Source organism: Gossypium arboreum, chromosome 11, assembly GCF_025698485.1.
Source record: "Gossypium arboreum isolate Shixiya-1 chromosome 11, ASM2569848v2, whole genome shotgun sequence".
NCBI classification, from domain to species: Eukaryota; Viridiplantae; Streptophyta; class Magnoliopsida; order Malvales; family Malvaceae; genus Gossypium; species Gossypium arboreum.
Window position 1 is genome coordinate 21,668,992 of NC_069080.1, and position 17,126 is coordinate 21,686,117.

General features: G+C 30.9%; 2 protein-coding genes across 2 annotated transcripts; one reads left to right on the plus strand and one right to left on the minus strand.

Annotated features, from left to right (window-relative positions):
• Nucleotides 1–2,301: 2,301 nt before the first annotated feature.
• On the minus strand, nt 2,302–2,921 carry LOC108473285 (polcalcin Ole e 3-like). The gene has a single exon (XM_017774794.2). It carries the CDS (start codon nt 2,774–2,776, stop codon nt 2,528–2,530), a length of 249 nt encoding a protein of 82 aa, XP_017630283.1. The 5' UTR covers nt 2,777–2,921; the 3' UTR covers nt 2,302–2,527.
• An 11,014-nt stretch (nt 2,922–13,935) lies between these two features.
• On the plus strand, nt 13,936–14,660 carry LOC108471725 (probable calcium-binding protein CML23). The gene has a single exon (XM_017773300.2). It carries the CDS (start codon nt 13,995–13,997, stop codon nt 14,505–14,507), a length of 513 nt encoding a protein of 170 aa, XP_017628789.2. The 5' UTR covers nt 13,936–13,994; the 3' UTR covers nt 14,508–14,660.
• Nucleotides 14,661–17,126: the final 2,466 nt, after the last annotated feature.

The window sequence follows — 17,126 nt, forward strand, 5'->3', positions numbered from 1 at the left end:
CTTTTGTCAGCTAACCGATGGTTTATACCAGGGTTGCTTAAATATCTGCCTAACATTCCAACAATGTACGCAATGTCTAAATGCATACATGCTCAAGCATACTTTAAGACTCCCACTCTTGAGACGTATGAAATCTTATGCATTTCTTTAATCTCAAAATCGTTCTTGGGGTATTGGTCGAGACTTAACTTATTATTGACAAATAGTATGTCATTAACATATAAAACCAAATACAGAACCTTACTCTTACTAAACTTGTGGTATATACAATTATCGACCAAAATTCATCTCTAAACTGAATGAGATAATCATTTGGTAAAATTTGTAATACTATTAACGAGTAGTCTACTTAAGCCCATAAATGAAGTTCTTTAATTCACAAATCATTAACTTTGCATCATTAAACACAAAGTTTTCTAGTTGCACCATATAAATGTATGATCAATGTTACCATTGAGAAACCATTAACTTAATATTCATCTGATGCAACTTAAGGTCAAAATATTCTAGTAAAGCTATTATAATCTTTTCTCTAGTGAACTTTTTTTAATGACATTCGTTCTTAAGGTTGTTTAGTTTGTTTTTCTGGAGCAATTACCTCATCTTAAATAGAAAGTTGTTCAATATTATTTTATTGAGGTTCTAGATTCACTTCTTGATTAATGATAGGTATGAGAACCTGAACATCGTCAAAATTATTTAGGTGTAAAATTTTGTACTAAAATAACTCATTTTTTATGGTGCATCTGGTTGCCTGTCATCTCATCGTCGGCACCAACCTTTATCATCCCTCAATCATTGTCCAATCATTTGTCAGTCCCTTAAATAAATATTTTTTTTGGTTTAGCATTGTAATTGACGGCACCGATATGTATTTTCCCTCATACATTTTAAAAAATGTTCGTATTTCAAGATTAAAAAAAATAAAAAAATTATTTTTTTAATGAATGCCATCACCGATTCAAAATTTTAATTTTTTTTGTGCCGGCCTTCCCGTTGTCGACATCGGTGCCTGAATATATTAAAAAATATTTTTTATTTGGTGTTGGCTTTCCCGAATCCAGCACCAGTTTTTTTATTGAAATTTTTTTTGGTGTTGGCTTTCTTGTTGCCAGCACCAATGTTGTTAATGCAATTTTTTTTTGTGTTGGTGTTCTCGTTGTCGGCACCACCAGGCTATATATGATTTAGTTTTGGTTGCTTTAATTATTTAAGGGAGAAAGGGAAAAAAAGAAAGAAAGAAGGATCTGTGTTTAGTTGAAGAAAAACAAATTTTACTGAAGATGAATAAGCAATTGTTGTTCGTATACATTCTTTTTGATGAATCAATTCTACAAAATACTGAAGAAAGATGCACATTTCAAGCTCACCCAGAAGTAGGGATGAGATTCAATAAGATTGTAATACTGGAAGAATTGAAACGAAAGATTAGTGCAAAAATAGCTCTCCATTGTGGGAAGATGACATCAAAAATAGTTCTTCGGCACCAAAAAAAAAAACTTAACATTGATGCTGACAACAGGAATACCAACACCTATTAAAAAATAATTTTTTAATCCTAAAATATGAGTATTTTTTAAAATGTATGAGAAAAATATATACCAGTGCTAACAATACAACGACAATACCAAAAAATTAATATTTTAAAGAACCAATAAATGATTGAACAATGATTGGAGTTGGTGTCAACTATAAGATGACCGACACCTAAATATATTATAAAAATAAATCATTTTCGTATAAAATTTTAAAACTAAATTATTTTAGTAAATAATCATTTTATTTGATTCAAACCTGGTTTGAAAGATTAGTACTTAGAAGGATAAGGGGAAGTAGGAGTTCACATCCCCTTGAAACCTCTCCCATGAATAACCACATCATCTAAACGGCCAAGCAATAATAATTAATACAATGATTGATCTTTTTTTAAAGAAAAATAGAGTTTTAGTATTCAAGGTTTTAATTGAAGATTTCAGCGTCTGAGTCAATTTTGATCAAACCTATATTTTATTGACCCAAAATTATCCAAATACTTTTTTATAATTAATTTTATTTATTTTAATTACAATTTTTAAACTTTCATAAGAATTTATAACCTTTTAACTATGCTTCTAGATATATTTACTTTTTATAAGATATGTTTTATTTAATTTTTAAAATTAATATAATATAAAAATACATAAATTTTACGTAAAATTAATTTATATATACACACACGACAACATCCATGCGAACTTATGTAATCAACAAATGATGGGGTTTAGTTTGTATTATCTTTTAAAAAGAAGAAGAAAAAAAGGATTGACGACATTGCAGCTCATTCATTAGATAAGCTTGCCCAAGTAAGCAAACACACCAAAAATGGAAAACAAAAGATCTTACACTTGAGAAGCAAGAACCAAGAGACCGAAAGCAATCAAATACATGAGGTTACAGTTTAACTACCCACAACTTCTCGAGTAAAAAAAAATTGAAATTTCACTAATTAGTGAATCATTTGCAAATGATTTAAAAAATAAAAAAAAATTTAAAATATTTTAGCAACATCTTTCATTAGGCCACGGTTGGCAGATGCGAATGCAATGTACTCGTCATAGGAAATAAAGCCATCTCCGTCGGTGTCGATCTCGCTCATCATCCTCGAAACTTCTTCCGGCGTGACCGATCCCAGTGTCTTCAAGGCATCCCCAAGCTCCGCTGATGAGATCTTGCCGTCCCCATTGGCATCGAATCGCTTGAAAATGCGTTCTAGATCAGCTTTCTCTTGATCATCCATGTCTTCTTTTTACTGTTGTAATGTGTTCGGTGAAAGTTGCTTTTGTGATTGGTTGATGTTTCTGAATGAGATTGAGAGGGCAAATAAGTTGTGGATTTTAAGGACATATTGTAGTAAGAATTGAGGCTGTCCATTGAAACAGGGAGTTAGGCATTAAGAACGGATCACCTGTGAAATATGTGCAACTTCCTAACTGTTTAGCTGAAATTAAGGTTAAAAAAAGAACACATGTCTAGATAATAGGCAAGTGTAATTACTTGAGAAATGACCCATTTTAACCAAGAGAATAAGAAATTAAAAGAAATTTTTTCCTATTATTAGATTTCGACACTATTCAATTCAATTTTTTTTTGTAGATTTAAATAAATTTTTAGATAATATTACTTAGATTTACTATTTGAATAAATTCCGACAAAAATTTTTGGATATCATATGCCAAATTTTGTTTTGGTTTTGATTCAAATATCGCCACACATTCAAATAATGCTATTTGTAATGGTTTTAATTATATGGATAATAGATTATGATATTCCAATATGATATTTTTTGCTTATTTATGTATGGAGGAAAGGAGAGATCCACTTTTATCGGATTCGTTTTACATACTTCTATAGCTTTTTGTACTATTAATATTTTAACAATTAAAATGTTAACTTTATTAATATATTTGTACTGTTGTACATGTAATTTTTGAATCAGTCCAAAAATTATCTTTATTAATATATATTTGACTGTCGGAAGATTTTATATAAAACAAATAGGTAACATTTTAATTTATTAAAACTTGACATGCTTTAGGGATAGATCTAAGATTCGATTGGGTGAAATGTAAATGTAATTTTTTGTCCTATTTTGTATGGAGTTGTTGTTAAAACTCTTATCAAACACTAATTTAACACAGGTTTAAATATTATCACCCCATTCCTCACCTCAAATTGCTATAAAAAAAAAAAGATGTCCCAGGCATTCTTCATGTTTTGTTTAGAATGTATATGATTTTTTTCTTTACATTATAGGAAAATATTAAATTTCAATTTAGTTTCTCTATTATGCTTAAATTTGAGATATAATCTCTGTATTTTAATTTCTAATATAATTTGGTCCATATATATTTTTTATAATGTTATTAATTAGTCCAAATAGTTAATATCGTAAACTTTTAGATAAAATGTTATGTTGTTATATATAATTTGAATGCCCTAAGAGTATTACAAATGACACGTCTTTTGGGTTTGCCTTACTTTTTACATCATAAGACAATTATCAAATTTCAATTTTAGTCCATATACTATGCTAAAACATGGATTTAACCTATGTACTTCTATTTTTGACATAATTTGTGTAACGACTTAATTTTTATCGATGTCGAAAAATTCGGTTCAAGGTTGAATTCTTTAAACCAAGCCGTTCAAAATTTTAAATTTAGAAATTACTGAGTTGAATATAAAAGAGATAAATTATATTAAATAGATTAAATTATTTTATAAAAGTACAAAGATTAAATTAAAAATTATCAAATGATAGAATAAACGAGAAGAATTAATAAAGTAATTTTAGTATAGCCTCAAAATAAATTATACCATAATTAGTTTAATGTTAGTGGCCAACAATGACCTTGGCTATTAATTTCCATCATCTTTAAGATGGAAGCATAATAACCATATATATATATATATATATATAATATTTTAATTAATAATTCCATTAATTAATTAAGTAATTAGTATGAACGTGTGTAAGTGGGAAAGAGTACAAAAAAAATAGAAGAAAGAAAGTTTTGCTTAGTTACTCCATTGCCACAAACTTTCAAGGGTTGTTTGGTAAGTATTTCACTTTAGTTTTTGTTAGATTTTGAATAAAGCATTTAGTTGAAGCTATTTCATTTAGTAGATTATCTAATTAATGAAATTTTGTTAAGAAAAGCGTTAAATAAGTTGATTATAGAGAGAGAATGAGGGATTTGATGAAATTGTTGTGTTGATAGCTTGGGATCCCTACAATGTAAATACAAAGATAGTAATTTGATTGCATAGATTATAAAATACGAGCATTTTAGATAATAGGGTTTATAGGACTAAATTTGAAGAAATGCATAATTTGTTTAATTTAAATGTATAATTAGTCAACTGTGTGATTTGAACTTGTATTTTAATTTATTTAACATAGCTAAAGATGAAGTTGAACCGTTGAAGGATAAATGCAAGGCGAAAATTGTCGATGATTAGTGATATTGGTTTGTACTAATATAATTTATCTTTTTCTTAAATTTAATTAAGTAACTAATCTTGTTGAATTGCTCGTGATACTGTGTTAGAATGTATCGTGTTAAATGTTGCTTTAGTTGGCAAGTTGACAGGTATGTTTATGTATATGGAACTCGTAATAGTATTAAACGGATTATCTACTTGATTATCATGTTGAGTGGTATATGGTAATGTATATCGATATTGTAAAGTATGAGATTTCCCTATTAAATGTTAAATATGACTCCTATTTTCAGTCAAATTTAAGGAATAATCTTCTAGTTAAACTCTGTTTATTTTTTTCAATTAAAATCTGATTAGTCTAGATTATTTTATTATTATTTGACCTATAAATTTAGTCTATAAATAGGCTCTTTTACAACCTTAGAAAAACACCCACTAGATATTAGAACTCATAACACATTTAGAGAATTTTGTGTTTACGTTTTGAGGGTTCTTTGTTTTCGGGTTTTCGGGGTTTAGTCTTTATCTCTATCTTTTGTACTCTTCGTTTTTTTGTCATTATAGTAAAATTATATTTTCCCGTGGTTTTTTATCCTCTTTAGAAGGGTTTTTCCACGTTAAATTTGTGTATTCAATTTATCAATTTATTTCGCTATTTTTCTTGTTCTTTGCTTAATCGGGTCGATCCTAACAAGTGGTATCAGAGCTAGTTCAATTTTCATAGATCAACCCGTTTAGAGATGGCAACAACAAGATTTAAAATTGCGAAGTTCGATGGTGAGAAAAATTTCAATCTGTGGTAAGTTCGGATGATGACAATTCTAGTTCAATCCGACTTGAAAAAGGTTGTTACCGGGAAAAAGCCTGAGAATCTAAATAAAACAAAATGGGAAGAGCTTGATGAAAAGGCTTTATCTGCAATCCAATTGTGCCTCGTGAATACGGTATTGCAGGAGGTATTGATGGAGAAGACCTCATCCGCCTTGTGGAAAATGTTAGAAACTCTTTATACGACTAAGTCTCTAGCTAATCGTTTAGTGTTGAAACAACGTCTATTTACATTTCGCATGAACGAAGGTGAGCCTTTTAGAGATCACATCAGTCAATTCATTACTCTTTTAAATGATTTAAAGAATGTTGAGGTTCATATTGACGATGAAGATCAAGCTATGCTATTATTGTGCCCTTTATCCCCTTCATATAAGTCTTTTAGGGAGACCCTGATTTACAGCAGGGACAAACTCTCGTTCGAAGATGTGAATGGTCACTTGTTGAGTAGATACAAACTCGACAATGAGTTTCATTTAGATAGCAAGACAGATAGGCAAGCTTCTGTCTTGGTAGCATCAAAGAAATAAGACAAAAGGTGTCACTATTGTAAAAAGTTAGGTCACGTCAAAGTAGATGATTATAAACTACGAAATAAAAGAGCTGCTGAGAGTAACGAGAAAGATGTATCTGGTGCTAATTTGGCCGATAAAAACGGTGATGATTTCTTATTAGTGTCAACGAGCGATAACTCCAAGCTCACGTCTGAGTGGATCCTAGATTCGGGATGTTCTTTTCACATGTGTCCCAATAGAGAATGGTTCTCCACATACAGTTCGGTTGAAGGTGGAGTTGTGCACATGAGGAACAATTCATCTAGTAAGGTAATTGGTATTGGTACTGTTAAAATTAATATATACAACGGGACGATTAGGACACTCTCAGATGTCAGGTATGTACCTGATTTACGAAAGAATCTCATCTCCTTGAGTATTTTAGACTTGAAAGGATGCAGAATCAACATCTAGTCGAACGACATTAAAGTATCTCATGGAGCTCTCGTTTTGCTAAAAGTTAAAAGAACTGGTAGTCTTTATATTCTGGAAGGTTCTACAGTGATCGGTGAAATCGGACATCAGAGTCGAAGTTAACTCGTTTGGAGCGGAGGCAACTTGGTCATAGGAAGGAAAAATGTATGACTATTTCGTTGAAGAGAGGTTCTCTTTTGGATGTAGGTTTTGAAAAGTTATGCCACTGTGTTCGTGAAAATCAAACCCAGGTTAGTTTTGATTTGGCAGTATACAAGTCGAAGCCTAGAAGTCTTCCAGTTTCTAAGCACAAATTTGACTCAATTAATTCTCTACATGGTTCAAGATAGGCTCGTGGCGGGCTTTGGCAAAGATGGCGTTGTGAAAATATGAGTCAAGGTGTAGATTTGTTAAATATGACTCCTATTTTCAGTCAAATTTAAGAAATAATCTTTTAGTTAAACTCTGTTTATTTGTTTCAATTAAACTCTGATTAGTCTAGATTATTTTATTATTATTTGACCTATGAATTTAGTCTATAAATAGGCTCTTTTACAACCTTAGAAAAAACACCCATTAGAGATTAGAACTCATAACACATTTAGAGAATTTTGTGTTTATGTTTTAAGGGTTCTTTGTTTTCGGGTTTTCGGGGTTTAGTCTTTATCTCCATCTTTTATACTCTTTGTTCTTTTGTCATTATAGTAAAATTATCTTTGCCCATAGTTTTTTATCCTCTTTGGAGAGGTTTTTCCACGTTAAATTTATGTGTTCAATTTCTCAATTTATTCCGCTATTTTTCTTGTTCGTTGCTTAATTGGGTCGATCCTAACATTAAACAATGCTAAACATAATCAGGGTATAGCTGGTATGCCATATGATTTGTATATGTATTGGTGGGAGCATTTTGCACTATGGTGCAATTCATTCTGGCACTTCGATACATTACATTTTGTAGAATATTAGGGGGATTAGTGCATTTGTGCTTGATCAGCACTTCGGTGCTTATTATGAAGTGTTAGGAGATAAATCTATGTACTCGTACTTGTGTCTACATCCAGTTAATAGGGGCAAAAAGAAAATGTTTAATATGCCATTTTCTTTCTGAAAATGATATGATATTATGAATTGTTGATAAAATGTCATTCTGATCTTAATAATCAAATATTAAGTTGATTATGTTTATGAAAGGTCATTCTGAGTTAGATAAGTGACGATAATCATGCTAAAATGATTATTAAACAATCTTGATACTGAAATTGATATAATGAAATGATATTTTGAGATTATTAACTCTTGACTTAACATATTTGTTATATGATCCTAGCTTAATAGTTTTACTATTGAATTCAAATTATGTTAGTATCACTGAGTATTCAATACTCAAGGTACAATTTTGTTGACTTCTGTACGCAAGCTTGACTTAGGTTCTTGGTGTTTTTATGATTTTGTCAACATCCAAGCAATCGATACTCAGATTAGTCATCAATTATAATGTTTTCCTACATTTGGTTATCAGTGGCATGTAGCTAAGTCATTAGGAAGTGTTTTGAAATCCTTATGTCATTTTGATTTGTAAATATGTAAAAATACATGCCTTGGTGATTGGTTGAATGATTTTGAATTCCACTTATTTCTTGATACACACACACACACACACACACACACACACACACATATATATATATATATATATATATATAGATATGATGGAACAACTTTGGTTGAATGGTTAATTGTGTACAAGTTAGTAGTTAGTTTAATTAGGCTACTTCTGATGGAAGAAATGTTTTAATCTGTAAGTGTTGAATGCAATTATACAAATTAAGTATGTGTGCATTAGGTTGATTTATGTTAAAATGGTTGTTATTTAGTTAGTTTAACTACCTATTAACTAATATTGAAAAGAGATATATGAAATGTCATGACTTTAATAAATTATGTTTTTACATGTCATTTAGATGTGTTTTAGCTTGGCATAACTCTAGAATGATTTAGAAAGTGTTTTGGCATTATTTGCTTGTAGGAAAGTTTGCACTTTTGATATTTTGATAGGATGGTCTCGAGACACTTTGGTCATGTCTCAAGACACTATGAACAAAAATGACATGTTGAACAGGTTTCAGGACATGTTGAACAGGTTTCTAGGTAAATGTCTCGAGACATGTTGAACAAATTTCAAGACAATAATAGTTAGGTCCTGAGACATGAACCCCATGGTCCCGAGAGGAGCAAATATCAAACTTAAGTTAATTTTTCCCTGTTCTAGGTTTAGAGACAAGGACCCTTTGTCTTGAGACAACCTAAAGTCGAAGTTAAAATAGCAAAACAAGGGAGGCTTGTCTCGATACTTGAGAAGCCATGAGACATGGCTTATCAAGTCTTGAGAAATCATGCTGAAATTTGATGAATAGAGTTTATATTCGAATCTTAACTCCATTTTTTATCAAGCGCAAACTTGTAACCTTATTTATAGAATCATATAACATTAAATCATCATGTTTATGATGATAAATATGATTGTATGTTATGAATTAATGCCAAATTGTTTGATTCAATTATTTGAAATAGTCTGAGTTGCTTTGACAATGTAATGTGACGTCATACATTTGGATTCGGCAACCGAATCAGGTGTGATGCAATCGTTGAGAGCACCAAAAATATCATACTCCTTGTAAAATAATGAAAAAGAATAGTAAAGGGGAAGTAGGGTCGAATCCTCAGGGATCGGATTATACGAATGCTTGTTTCTCGAAATCCTGGGTAGAATCGTGCCCAAGAAAACTTGCGTGACAGAAAAAAATAAAAAAATAACAGAATTAAAGATTTTATTTGGAAAAAATAAAAAACAGAATCTAAAGTTGACTGAAATTGTGATTATGAAAATAATAAAAAAATAAAGAGAGTTGAAGGAAAAGAAATTCTTATTGGTAGATTCCAACCTCCAGTTGTCTCATTCCGCCTTAGGTTCAATCCTTGGCTTTTAAGTAACCCTTCTCGAGCAGGATAAGCCAGTTATAGTGGAAGAGGACGCCTACGACCACCAGCTCCAAGGATTTGGACTTAAGATTTGGTAGAGCCTGACTCTAGCCAATAATTGCTTTTATGGGACTATCTTCTGCTAGATCACCTCTTCCCAACGGCGAATACCATGCCGTTTTGTCTCTTGGATTCGCCATCCTCTGACGCAGAAAGCTAACGAACCAACTGTGCAATCTTCCCAAAACATATAAAACGGCCGTTCCTTGCACAAGTTAAAAAGATCACATATTAAGGGACATGGATGGAAGCGTCAGTCCCGTAATACGGAGAAGCGATGAATACCCTGTTGAAAAGGCTAAGCGCGGATTCTAAGCCTCATGAACCTTTTTAGGAAATTTTGACAACCTTCGGCTAGATTGGTTTAGTGGCTCATTATTTTTGGGAAAGAAATAAATATAATATAAATGGGATTTTTATTGAAGAAAATATAGAGAGAATAAAAAGACAGAGTTTTGGGAGAGGGAGTGTTTACAGGAAAAAAAGAGATGTCAAATATGTGCCACTCCATCCCCTATTTATAGTACTAGAAAACCTAGTCTATTCCTAATGAAATTCTAAAAGATAAATACAAATAAATAAAGATAATTAAAGATAAATAAAGATAAATGAAAATAAATCCTAAAATTTAAATCTAAATAAAAATCCTTAATAATTATCCTAATATAATTGAAATTAAAATAGAGTTTTGTGCTATAAAATCTCTTCTTTTGCATTTCAATCCTTGGGTCTTCCATGTTTGTATTTTTGGCACCACTTATCTCTTTTTTTGCGTGTTGGCCCATTATATCTTTAAATTCACACTTTTTGCCTTTAAATTTTCTCTTGCCTCCAATTTAGTCCCTACAAGATTAAAGACCACAAAATAATCCAAATTAGTAGGATCATACTCAAAATAAGCATGCAATTAGCACATAAAATATGTCGTTTTAGAGTATTATCAAGGTGTGGGGTGTCACAATTTGTTTCGCTACTTTTATAATGTCATTAGTTAGTCTAAGGGTGTGTTTACATTGGGGTTGAAAAGTAGCTTTAAACCAAACCATGATTTCAAATAAAAAAAATTGGTAAACAAACAACTTTTCAAACCAAACCTTAATTTTAAATTGGGATTTCAAGTCAAACCAAAAAGGTAAAATTTTTAACTTTTAGCTTTTGGAAAAGTGTTTTTCAATAAAATTACCTTTTTACCTCCTCATTAGATCTTTTACTTTATAACATTATGTCTAAAATGAAAATTTTATCTTCTCAAAAGCACTTATGGACAACAATGGTAAACACTGTCAAATCTTTCAAAAGCACTTTACAGCACTTTTCAACTTCAATGGTAAACTGACCCGAAATACCTAATATTGTTAAGCATTTCAATTACATTTCTCAATAGCGTTATTCCAACCAAATAATTTATTTTATCGTGACAAGTTTGAATAGGTGATTTTAGGAAAAATCCACAATATCATTTTCTTAACTTTTTTTACATTACTAACAAGTGATTTTTATTTTATTTTAAAATGCGCCATACCAGTGAATTTAATAGAATAATTTTAAATTGGCCCTAAATTTTTAAAATTAAGAAGTAGAGGAACTAAATTCTTTAAAATAAAATTAGGGAAACTAAATTTCAACTGTATGAAGTTTTTAAGGACTTAAAGTGTATTTTAACCTTCCACATTTTACTTTATAATTTGATACAAACAAATAATCAACTCAATGTGAAGTGAAGAGAACCACACTTGTATATAAGTAAATGAATGTCTCAAAATATTTTTAGGATTATTATTTAGTACATTGACGGTGCAAATTTTTAACTCTACTAGCGGGATTAGGGCTGTAAATGAATCAAGCTTGAATGAACAAACATTTATTCATCTTTGTTTGTTTGTTTTTAAGCCTGCTCGTGTTCAGTTTGTGTTCGTTAAGAATTTCAAATTTTTGTTCATGTTCGTTTGCTTAATGATCACGAACATGTTCATTTAACTTAAACGAACATGTTCACGAACATTAAACGAACATATAATTGAACATGTTCACGAACAATGTTAATAAATAATAAACAAAATAAATAAATAAATAATACATACGTACATACGTACATACGTACATACATACATACATACATACATATATGTGTACATACATACATACATACATACATACATACATACATGCATGCATGCATGCATGCATACATACATACATACATACATACATACATACATACATACATACATACATACATGCATACATGCATACATGCATACATGCATACATACATACATACATACATACATACATACATACATACATACATACATACATACATTGTTTAGATATAAAATAGTCAAATATAAATATTAATAATTATATTTTAAATGAAAGAAATACAAACCAAGATCATTTTACTAATATATACTAATGGAATTTTTATAAGAAAATATTATTAATAAATAAAGGAGTTAATGAACGAGCTTATAAATGAACTTTTAAATGAGCTTGTTCGTGAACATAAACAAACCGAAAACACCTCTTTTCATGTTCGTTTGTTTATTAAACAAACATAAAATTTTTGTTTATACTCGTTTATTTAGGTTAATAACATAAACGAACGTTATACGAACGGTTCACGAAGAGTTCATTGAATGTTTTGTTCATTTACACCGCTAAGCGGGATTGAGAAATTGAAACGTGTCCTTACATTTTATTTAAAATTTTTAAAATAAATAAATAAGAAATGTGACAAATTCTTAATCTCGATTGTGGAGTTAAAATTTTCCACGCTTTACGTACAAAATAATAACCTAATATTTTTAGTATAAATTATAAATATATTAAAATTTATAAAAGTATAAAATATCTTAAATAAAATAATATTATAATAAAATATACAAATACAACATAAATGCACAAATTAGTACTCATCCAACTCTAAAAGCATCATTAAAGCTCCTATACTAAAAGTCTGATTGTATTTTATCCCCTCTACTTAATAAATGGACAAATTAATTCATGTATACTAAATCAAGAGAAAATTAATCCTTCCATTAGAAATTACATTCATTTCTACTGCTAAGTGATGACATGACTGATAGAGCAAATAGATAGAGACACCCACGTATGCTTTATGTTAACATGGTAAAATACCATCTTAATAAATATTTAAAATATTTTTTAGTAATTATTTGAAAAACCATGTTCAGAAAAATTGTTTATCTTGATTTATCTTAGATGTGATTTTTAAATAATTATAAAAAATATTTCAATATTAATGTTAATTTAGAATAAATATCCAAAATTGAAATAACTCTCATCAAATCACAAATTCAGAAAAATAGAATCTATAACTCTTTTTTTTCAATGAGCAGTAATTATATTTCATTCAATTTAGTTTGAATATATTCCCTTAATGTCTTTTTCTGTCCAAATTTGTAACATATTTTCTTAGATTGGACCACTTAGCAATGGACAAGATGTGGGGCGAACAACTGTTTAAAACAAAAATTTTACTTCATTAAAATTTACATTATTATTTTAGTTATTTGTCATTTCTATTTTTTATATTTATAGTAGTTCGTCATGATAATTATTAAATATTTAGATAAATAGTAACTTAATACTGATAATTAATTTTATATTTGAATATTTATTATGATTTTAAATATTTTTAATAAATTATTATAATTCTTAAAATTTTAAATAATTTTTAGAATTAAATAGAAAACAAGTGGAGAACCCTTTATTTAAATTTATCCTAAACATTACATTTTGCCGTATTATTGTTTACTTACTTATGTCATCACTTAATTATAAAAATAAATTAAAATTTTAATTAAAAATTAATTTATTTTTAATTTAACTATATAAATATTAATTTAATAAATATTTTTGAACAAAGTTAGCAATATTCAATACGCTTGATGATACTTTTACCCTCGTCTGGCATAAGAAAAACAAGTTAGAAGATTTCCTTTCAACAAGTCCCACATTTATTCCACTTTTAGAAATGTTTTTCTAATTTAATTATACACGTGTCATATTTCTGTTGGTTACTCAGCTGAAAAATACTGTACCCGTCAATGCCTTACTTTTCCCCTTCCTAGTCCTACTTTCACGTGCGGAATACCGCGTTAATTTTCACACCCCCCCTCTATAAAATTATAAGTACGCCTCCACAAATGAATGAAAAGTAAAACCCTAATCTTTGTGTGTGTTTGTGTTTTTCAGTTATTTTCAATGGCGACTTTTTTAGGATCAATGGAAGATATGAGGGCAGTATTCAACAAATTCGAAAAAAATGGTGACGGAAAGATCTGTCGCGATGAACTAAAATCGACCCTAAGTGCCTTAGGTTTCGCATTCTCTTCCGACGAAGTTGATCTGATAATGTTGGAGATGGACAAAGATGGCAATGGCTATATCGATGTAGAAGAATTTATTGCTTTCCATGGAATCTCCGGCATCGATGGAGACGAAAACCAGTGTGATAACAAAGAATTGAAAGACGCGTTCGACATATACGATCTGAATAAGGACGGGTTGATTTCGGCTAACGAGTTGCATGCTGTGTTGAAAAGGTTGGGAGAGAAGTATTCGTTGAGTGATTGTCAAAGAATGATCAGTCAGGTCGATAAGGATGGCGACGGTAGCGTTGATTTTGAAGAGTTTAAGAAGATGATGATGAATAATTCTTAAAAAAGTTTGGAAAAAAAAGTATGCTAGGTTAGGTCTTAGTGTTTTACTCGTAAGAAATAATACTACTTAGGAAGGGTTGGTTCTTTAATTTAAGAACGTGTAGAATGGTTAATTCTGGATATTATTAATTCACACTATTCTATGTTTTCTTAATCCTAATGGAATCAAGGTTTTTTTATAACATTTTATTTGATGTACAAAATAGGGTTTCAGTTTATTTTAAGGAAAACATGTGAAGCTAGTGGAAACATGAAAATATTGATTTTTTTAATGATAAATTAATTTTAACAAGTTTTAAAATTTAATCTAAAAAAGAAGAGAAGGAAAAGTGAATAAAATATTTGTTTTTCCGATTCTAATTTTAGGAATTGAAAAAAAGAGAGACAATTTTGAAAGAAGCAAAGGAAGCATGTGAAATATGAAAAGTTTAAGGTGTAGAGACTGATGGCCACGAAGACGAAGTTGTTTATGAAATAGTTAAAATGGAGATGTGAAGGCTCATCGGTGATAATTGGTTTTTGATGTTCTTGTGGCGTTGATCGTGTGGATTGTGTGCTTCTGTTGAAGGGTTTGTTGGATTAAGGATGAGATGATGGAGTGTTTAATATTTAAAGGTGTTGGTTTAAAGGAAGGAATGTGAGAGAGTGTGAATGTGTTGGGAATTTCATGTCAGTAAGAACCTTAGGCTTGAGAAAGTGGAGAGTTTCATTGGGTTTTCTCCTAATTTGTTGTCGTTGAGGATGGGAAACTAGATCCCCTGAATAGGTAAGTCTTTTACAAATATTTTCTGATTTTTTTCCTTATTTGTACAGTTTACCCTAAAAGTAGTAACAAGGAGGTTGGTGTGGGTTAAAGGATCGACACTACCGACAGGCCTAGCTCTTTTTCCTCATTTGTGCTAGATAGTGCCCATGCTATAATCTCCTTTTATTCGACTGCTTGTGTTTGTTGTTTCAAGGACCAGGGAACGATTAATCCTCACTTTTTCTCTTACGAATTTGTGTGGAAGATTTGTCAATACTGTTGTTGCATTTAGAACATCCAGATGGCTCTCCCTAATGACCATATTCTTTTCTTTAATGCTTGGATGTCTTCTTTTCCCTTCAAAAGATTCAATTTTTTTGTGGAAAATGACTTTCTATGCAATTGTGTGGTATGTATGGCTTTGCAAGAATGAAGGTGTGTTTAATGGCAAGGGTGTTGATGTAGCTCAGCTTATTGATACTATCAAGCTGAGGTTAGGTTGATGGTGTCGTGCAAAATGCCCTACTCTACCACTACCCTCGAAGATTTTTGTTATGGGTTGAACCTAGAATAAGAAACAATTGACCTAATAGTGAAACGGAGCGTTTAGGTGTTGGGTTTTAATGAAACGACGTGTAGCTTGGTTTAGTGAAATGGAGCATTTAAAAGCATTGTCCATACCGTTAGTTTTACTTGCTTTAACTAACTTTTAAATAGCAATTTCCTTTATTTTTCCTATATATGCAGATGTAATTGGGTAAGGATGGTTATGAAAGGAAAAACTGTTATGCACACAATTTCTCAATCAATTTTCTTCCCCTCCTCTTTTTTTTCTTTTTGCTTTCTACTTTATTCCTCTAGTTACGTTCTTATAAAAGGTATCAGAGTTTCAACGATTCTCTATGACTGGGGATGGGGTTGCCACGCGATTGCAGAAAAATGCGAGTGTTTTACAGTAAGAGATGGTGAAGATACAGGGTGAGTTGTCACAATTGGATGCTAAGTGTGGTATTCAATTGGAGACTCGGCTTTAGGGATTTAAGGATGAATTTTAATTGGAACTACCCTTCCTATTTAAGCAATATATGGGAAATCTAATTTTTTCGAGTACGTTGGCTACTGCTATGGCCAAAGGGAAGGAGGTCTTAGAGGACCACCCCCGAGATTTCCACCCAATGATCATTGGAGGTTCCTCAACAATCCTTGGGTCCTACCATTACGAGTTTGCCTCGACAAGGATTCCTCCAAGTGCATTCCAATAGGTTAAACTGTCGTCGTTTTGATGATTTTGATTTTAGGGGTTGGTGATTGAAGTTTGAACAATATTTTGCAGCATAAGAGGTGCCTGAGTGTAACAAGATACACATGGTGATGCTCTATCTTAGATTGACATCACTTTTATTCCCAGAAGCACAGGGGTTTTCATTTGCTAGGCTGGGCATGTTATGCCCATAGCCTGAAAGAACGTTTTGAATTGAGCATTTTCAAAGATTCAATGGCTGAACTAGTGACATTGAAGCAGCAAGGCTCAGTGGAACACTTCCTGTCTGACAACAGTAGCAGATGAGGGTCACAGTAGCTAATAGGAGGCAACTCTTTTCTAGGGACACATGCAAAGGCAAGGAATGGAAGGTCCAAGGGTCAGTTTTACTATTAATTTCATGGTTTTACCTCTTGAGGGGTGTGATGTAGTCCTAGGCATATAATGGCTACTCTCTCTAGGATTGATAAACTGGAACTCTGGGTCTATGACCATACAATTATCTTTTAAAAGAGTTCCTGGCACTATCCAAGGCATTCTACCAGGCAACATTGAAGTGATAAAGATGGATAGTCAGCCAAATGTTTGTTAATGATTTGTAGAATGATGGATCT

Coding starts and splice junctions, on each gene's coding strand:
- LOC108473285 (XM_017774794.2), bottom strand. CDS start 2,776: ATGGATGATCAAGAGAAAGCTGATCTAGAACGCATTTTCAAGCGATTC.
- LOC108471725 (XM_017773300.2), top strand. CDS start 13,995: ATGAAAAGTAAAACCCTAATCTTTGTGTGTGTTTGTGTTTTTCAGTTA.